This window comes from Glycine soja, chromosome 11, assembly GCF_004193775.1.
Source record: "Glycine soja cultivar W05 chromosome 11, ASM419377v2, whole genome shotgun sequence".
NCBI classification, from domain to species: Eukaryota; Viridiplantae; Streptophyta; class Magnoliopsida; order Fabales; family Fabaceae; genus Glycine; species Glycine soja.
In genome coordinates, this window is record NC_041012.1 from 45,433,207 (window position 1) to 45,440,295 (window position 7,089).

A 7,089-nucleotide genomic window follows, 5' to 3' on the forward strand; every position below is an offset into this window, starting at 1 on the left:
TGTCTATTGATAATAATAAGTTTACATCTAAAATAAAAAAGAAAATGGCAAACATCTTAGATTAATTTTTCAATTTTTTAAACGAAAAAAATCATATCAACATTTTATAAAATAGTTTTCACTAACACGCTGTGAACCAATTTTTTTAACTGATTTTCTACTTTTTCCAATTTTTCTTAAGGCCAGTTTTATTTATTTATTTAGAGCAAATATTTGACCATTTCACCAATTTTTCGGTCGAACCACCAATGCGACCAATCCGGTTAGGTTTTCTAAAACATATATTATTAGGAAGCTGATTAGTGTTAGTAAAAGTTAGGACTGTATGTTTTGTAACACATCTATCGCATCATTACATATCTAACATATCATACATCAAATCCATATAATTTTCAAAATATAAATGTATAATATCTCATTTTCCTCCCTCAATATTTAAATAAATTCCCATAATTTCAACATTACATAAAAATTACAAACCTATTACAAAAGTTAAAAATTAAAATAACTAGTCCACGGATATAAAAGTGAAAGGAGAAAAAGGAATATAGCTATTAAAAACTACCAAACTATTCAATAATATTCAAAATAAAAAATTTACCCATCCATAATCTTTGGCCAAGATTTACATAGTCATTTGATATGCCACAATTGAGCATAATAAAAGGCATTTAATGTGCCACGTTCCACAATCCACATGATACGGGACATTCAATTCATAAAAGCTTGCACCAACTTAGCACATTAAAAACAAGAAATATTTTAGAAAATGCAATAGATTTTTTATCTGTAAATATTATCGAATTCTACACAAAATGAGTAGCTTCCACTGGGTGAATGTAACTATCAAATTGAATATGGATCATAACCGTAAAAATCTGATATTGATTGTTGTGACGTTCACTTTTTCTTCAATGTGACACTATCTACATGAGCTTTTTTGGTTTTCCACGCGATCAATCTCTCTTTTCTTTAACTGCTTCCGCTATGAACTACTAATGCAAAAATTTGTTATGTTACAACTTACAAATAATAATCAAGGAATCTATATACCCCTTTGTATAGCATTCAGTGGCAACAGAAGCTATAATCTTAAGCATAGGCTCTGTCACCTCATGCTCAGCAAACTCTATCATTTTTGTAGTAGATTGATGTGTAGAGGCCAACAACTTATTAAACCATCTCCAGAATTTTGACATTCCCTGTGGAATTTGCAGCGAGCAAGGTGGACGACTGGCCGCGCCAGCAAACCGAGGACACAAACTGCGCAGCGTCGTCCACTTCATTACCGGAAAGAGGGTCTGTGTTCTGAAACTTGAATGACAATGCTGGCATGGAGAAGGCTTTGTGGTATATGAACACCTAATTCACACAGAAGGTTACCTTCAGTAGTAATGTAAAATCAATAGGAAAAGAAAACTGAGAAAAAGACGTGAAATACCTCATTTGTCTCTGAACCAGTGGCAATGTAACCATCAGATACTGATAACCCCACAAAGTTCTGCAAGAAAGGAAGATGCATCAGCAGGATATTATATGATACCTCAAAATTGAAAAATGGCTTACATAAAAATGTATGGAAATCAATAATAATTGAGCCTAATTTTTAATATAATTTTCATGCACAGTCACACAGGTCCATAATTGATTTTGAACAGAATATATGGATCTCAAACATAGAGAACAAGATATGCTACACCATGAGGCATGCACAAGGATTGATGCAGAAGTCCAAATATCTCAGTAGCTATTAACAGAAAAGAAAACAGTGAATGCCACTAGATCATGAACGCTGAACAGGCATTGTTTTAGAGTAAAATTGCAAAGGAGCCAATGATTCTAATTAGTATCACCCTTAATAACTTATGCACTGTCACATTTTATTTTTACCCACAAACAAGATTAGGAATCAGGCAGTCTAATAATTATCACGCTGCTGTCACTATAAACTTCATTCGCTGATAGAAACATTAATTTGGGGGCGGGAGACTCTTGCACACACACACAAAATTAGTATCAAGCTCATTGCCTAAAATATGACAACAGTTATATCTTTGGCTATAAGTTATCTTCGAATAGGAAATAATCTTCAAGTGAACTGGCTTTGTTTTTTTGGTGGCGGGGGGTTGGTTGATAAAAATTGCCTACTTATTTATCCTCAACATATAACTGACCATAATAAAACAAATCCTTGGGAAAATATAACTAAAAACTCATATGGCAGTGAAGACACAAGTTACTTTCGTCAGCAGATATACCTTAACATTCGCATGACCCGTGAATGATTGAATCGGTGAGTCTATAACTCGAGATGCACATGTAGACAAATCCCAAAGCTTCAAAGTGTTATCTGTGGAAGCAGAGACAAGGTTCACAGTGTCTACAAACTTGATGTAGCTCACAGTCTTGTTATGTCCAACTAAAGTACAAAGCGGCATTTTTAGGTTGCGTAGATCATAGTAATATATTCGGTGATCTGCTGAGCCAAAAGCAAGAAAACGAGCAGAATCCAGAGGGAACTGAACGCAGCAAACATTTGCCTTGGTTTTGATGGTACCAACACTAACTCCCTGCAGAAACATCCCAGGTGAGAGAAACAACTCATTATACATCCAGCATAATATACATAAAACATGCAACAGATGACTGCAGTACGTTTAGTTTCAAAGCTGACATTCCACCAAGTGCAAAAATGGAATTGCCTGATTGATACTCCATAGCTTGACAGAACCGTCATCGCTCCCACTTGCTAACATTGTTGGGTCTGCTGATGAGAAATCAATTGACCACACCCGCCGCTCGTGCTCCCTCATTTCAGAGATTACTTGACTTCTTGTTACATCCCATAACTGAATAAGAAGAGAAGTTACAATATTGTTATGCATACCATAAACAATTTATTGATGGCAATTGACTTACCTGTACAACACCTTCAAAGTTGCTTGAAGCAATTTGACTTTTGATATATGTATTCCAACATATACTGCTTAACTTTGACCTGCTAGCCATCTCCACAACTGGATAGTGGATATCACGATCCTCATTTATTATTGAATCACATTCAAACACTTTAATTTTCTTATTCACACCGGCAGTAGCGAAAAACTCTCCATCACGATCAAAGCTGAGTGAGCATACTAGGTTGGAAGAATGCAAAAGATCTCCTTGCTTTAGGTCAGCCTTAACCTTTAGCTTACTGAATGATAAATACTTGCACAAACCCTCAAGAAAAGGATTTATCCAAGCACTCGCACCCTCCCTGCACTGCTCTTTAGATTTCAAGTCATTGATGCAACTTCTTTCAGTCATGACAACAGACCCTCTACCATCACTTGTTACAGGTGGATGTCTAACCGCCAGTTTCCCAGAGGAATAGGCTGGTCTACATCGTGTTAAAAAGTATGCTGACTCAAGTTTCTTAAAGTTCTTCATTAGCCGTGAACTTTTTGAAAGAAAACTTCCGTTACTTTTCTGATCATCCCCTACATCATCGACACATTCCTCAATGTTTTTAACATCCATCCCTAGTCTGACTCGTTTTCTAGTCCCTAGAAAAGCAGAACCCTCACTATCAACAACTGTCATGGATGGGAAACTTGATGCTGAATGCTCATCACTCCCCAGTTCAGCACCAGTAATCTCTTTAAATCTAACGTGCTGCTTGGTCACTTCTTCAATATCTGAACACAGAAAAGAGACAGTATGTTGCAACTTCTCAGCAACTTCCTGTTTTCTCTGTTGAAGTAATAAAAGGAATTCTAACAGCAACTCCTGATCATCTATCCTTTGTCTCAGCTCTATCGCTGCTTCACGTTCTTCCATATCATCTCTCTGTTCATTAAGGAAGTCGCTCTGCAACAACTCCCTGCTAGGAAAGTAAACAAATGGTTTAAAAAATGTGTAATGTTTATGACAGAATTAAAAATGGTTTGATTGATCAGGCGTTTGATTCTTAGCTACTATATTGTATAACTCTATGGAATCTGCTCGGATGAAAAAAACTAAGAAACATAACTCATAAACAGAGAACAAGGAAAAAACAGTATAGATTTTGCAAACACTAAATGTATCCATTTAGCATACGGTGCAAGAATTTGCTGACTCTTCCTATGACACAAAAACCAATCGAAGCCTCAAGTTTCCATGAATGCTTAAAGAGAGAAGTATTAAAAACTTTTATTTAGCATAGAAATTCTTAAACATATTTCAACAAGTCAGCAAATTTTATCCAATATTGTCATATTTGTTTTGGCAAATGATTTACTGCCTATCTTCCACCTTCAGCAAAAACATAAATATCATATAGAAAACTTCTTTACAAAACAGATACAAGCCAACACCGCAAAATTAGTGCAAAAGTTATCACATGATTATGTTCAAGTTTATCTTATATTATTTACGAACCTATCTAATTAGTTTCTCAAATAGACACTTCATAGTGAGCTTTGTATCTAAGAGATAAGTAAATCAGACATCTTGAAGCTTAAATAATCTCAGAAAATTCAACGTAAAATCAGCTTCTAAGGATCTAATTTGAAATAAATTGCCAATTAGAAGAATCAGAACCTTTTAATATCTCATGAATTGAAGAAATAGAAAACAAAAAGGAAAAGAAAAAGGCATTCAAATGGCAGGTAAATGGGATATGTCATAAACAATTTGGATATGTATGCAAAAACTAAAAACCATGTGATGAAGATAATTACCCGAGTGTTGGACGACCACTAGGGTCAGGATGCAGTAACCATAAACAAAAAGAAGCTTCTTTAGGCCACTTTAGAAGTAACTGTGGAGGAAGAACTCTGTGTCTAAGGCTAGACATGGTTCTACTCTTTTCTTCTCTTGAGCTGAGCGGACAAAATAGCTGTAACATGTAAGGTAATTAAATTAGAGTACATCAAAATGTAAATAGGGTCTTTCAACACTATATCTTACTTCCATTGTAACAAACAAAATATAAGATAGAGTATATCGAAGTAAACCCTATTATAAGAACTTAAGAATTGAACAATTTCTGTTACAAACCTCAAAAAGGAGAACCCCCAATCGATAAACGTCTGAAGCACAAGAACTAGATTCACCAGCACCCTCTTCAGGACTAGTGTACCAACTCATCTCCATTAGTAGTATCTGTTTCATTGGAAATGATTGCTTCTTTCCTTCTACTTCGTCATCCTTTCTCCTATCTTTCATTTTATTTTCTTCTGTTTCTTCTATCAATGATGCACGAGCCGCATACACGGCACTCGACAACATGCAACTAGAATCTGACTGAGCAGGGGTGGTTAAAGTCTTGACAGGCATAAAATCTTCACTTCCCATACTCTGCTGAGGCATATCATGGGGACAGAGAGATGTTGGAGTTTTAACCTCACCGCCTTGGTTGTTTAATCCTTCTCCCAAAGAATCCGATCCAGTATCTGAACAAGATGCTGATTCAATAAATGAGATATGGTTGAAAGAGGACATGACAAAGCAGGAAGGCCTCACATTGTGAACTACAACTCCTTGAGAATGCGCTACACTGACAATCTCTACTATTTGCCTAAATATGTGCAAGCATTCGAAGGCACCCACCGATCGTTCAGGTTTATCCAACCATTGCCTCAAGCTAATATCACCCCATTCTACAGCACAGAAAAAGGGGTCAACCTCCACCTCGTCCTCACACAACCCCGAAAAACCACCGCCCAAGTTCTTAGGCTGACCACCTTGAGCCAACAGAAACCTATCCCTTTCCTTTCTGAACCCCGAATCCTGGGATGCCTCACCCAAGAAGGGGTTCCTTTGAGGACAATGAACCCTTTGGTTCCTATCTGAGACTCCAGAACTGTTCAAGGCCCTAGAACTGCCAGAATTCTGAAAAGCAGACCCAGAAGGCTCCATCTTCATCCAGCTAGAGTTGCATGTAGGCCAAGTACAACAACACATCCATAAACTATGGCCCTCCTCCAACTTGCCTCACACTCTAGCACCTCCACCATCACCATTATAACTCAAACTCATTTCATCACAAAGACTCCAATATCAATCAAGATCAACCTTTCAACCTTTTTTTCACACTGAACACGATCACAACTTCCTCTGTCAAGTCTGCACCATGAATTCACAAACTCTTCAGAATGCAATCTATCCCTTTATACAAAATAATAAAAAAAAGAATAAATAAAAAAAAAGACAAACTTTTTAAAAGGGATATGTTAAAATTCAGCAAACCAAACCAAACCAAGCCAACAAAAAATAAACAGTACTTCTACAAAGGCTAAAGGTTCCTCGACTCCAACAGTAGGGAAAACAAACATAGACCCTCCAAAAAAGTACCAAACGTTATCCAAATTGATCAGAATTTTCCCACCACCCACCCATCAGAGTTAATAAATGAGCAGACAGATAGAGAGACACTTGTAATTGAGACAGAGAGACAAATAGTGAAAGAAGAAGAGATAGATAGATAGAGAGAGAGATAGAGGTGTACCAGTGTCACCATAGGAGGATCTCCTGTTTCTGCTAGGCCAACCTCACAACAGAGCCACACAACAAAAACTTTCTAGTTGCACACACAACACAAGCACATTGAAGCTCCACAGCCTCATAAATTCCCAACATTTCTCTTATTATAGGAAAATCAGAAGAAGAAAAAATAACACAGTAATAATAATAAAAAGTTAAAACAAAAGTACAGAACAAATAAAACCTCCCCCACACAAACAATTACAGTAATATAAAACTAATATTGGAATTAAAAAAAGTCGTTTGAGAATTAAACAAAGTAATCTCTGCCGTATTTTGCATACTCTAGTATTAGCCTCTCCTTTTGTTTCCACATTGGGTATCAATTTTGTTACTCTTAATAGTTTATAAGCCTTGAGGAAGGGGCATTTCATTTCCTCTTCATCTTCGTTATCTTCCCGCTATGTTATACGTGGCACTACCATGGCCTCAGAGGGTTGAAGGAGAGAGAGATTATTAAACTTTTGTAACTCGTGGGCCATGTTTGAAATTTTCAAAAAGTAACGAACACATATTAGTATTTTATATTTTATTACGATTCTGTTAACAAGTATCTAAACACATTTAATTTATACTCCC

At 36.3% G+C, this 7,089-nt stretch overlaps 1 protein-coding gene across 4 annotated transcripts; it reads right to left on the reverse strand.

Moving 5' to 3' along the window:
• Nucleotides 1-744: 744 nt before the first annotated feature.
• LOC114375200 (protein SPA1-RELATED 3-like) lies at nt 745-6,844 on the reverse strand. Of its 4 annotated transcripts, none has more exons than XM_028332967.1 (8): nt 6,476-6,844; nt 5,026-6,093; nt 4,707-4,864; nt 2,920-3,865; nt 2,703-2,849; nt 2,259-2,570; nt 1,442-1,501; nt 745-1,362 (listed from the first exon to the last, which is right to left on the reverse strand). In XM_028332967.1, exons 2-8 carry the CDS (start codon nt 5,929-5,931, stop codon nt 1,174-1,176), a joined length of 2,718 nt encoding a protein of 905 aa, XP_028188768.1. In that variant the 5' UTR covers nt 5,932-6,093; nt 6,476-6,844; the 3' UTR covers nt 745-1,173. The 4 variants fall into 4 exon arrangements, with proteins under 4 accessions (XP_028188768.1, XP_028188769.1, XP_028188770.1 ...); XM_028332968.1 differs by having other exon boundaries at nt 5,026-6,135; nt 6,476-6,835; XM_028332969.1 differs by lacking the exon at nt 6,476-6,844 and adding an exon at nt 6,252-6,371.
• Between the last annotated feature and the right edge of the window lie 245 nt (nt 6,845-7,089).

What these genes read in the sequence shown, in the direction of transcription:
- LOC114375200 (XM_028332967.1), bottom strand. Translation starts at nt 5,931, where the DNA reads ATGTGTTGTTGTACTTGGCCTACATGCAACTCTAGCTGGATGAAGATG. An exon ending in CGGGTCATGCGAATGTTAAG is followed by an intron (nt 1,502 to 2,258) that starts GTATATCTGCTG and finishes CCTTTCTTGCAG; the next exon opens with AACTTTGTGGGGTTATCAGT. An exon ending in CTGGTTCAGAGACAAATGAG is followed by an intron (nt 1,363 to 1,441) that starts GTATTTCACGTC and finishes TGTGTGAATTAG; the next exon opens with GTGTTCATATACCACAAAGC.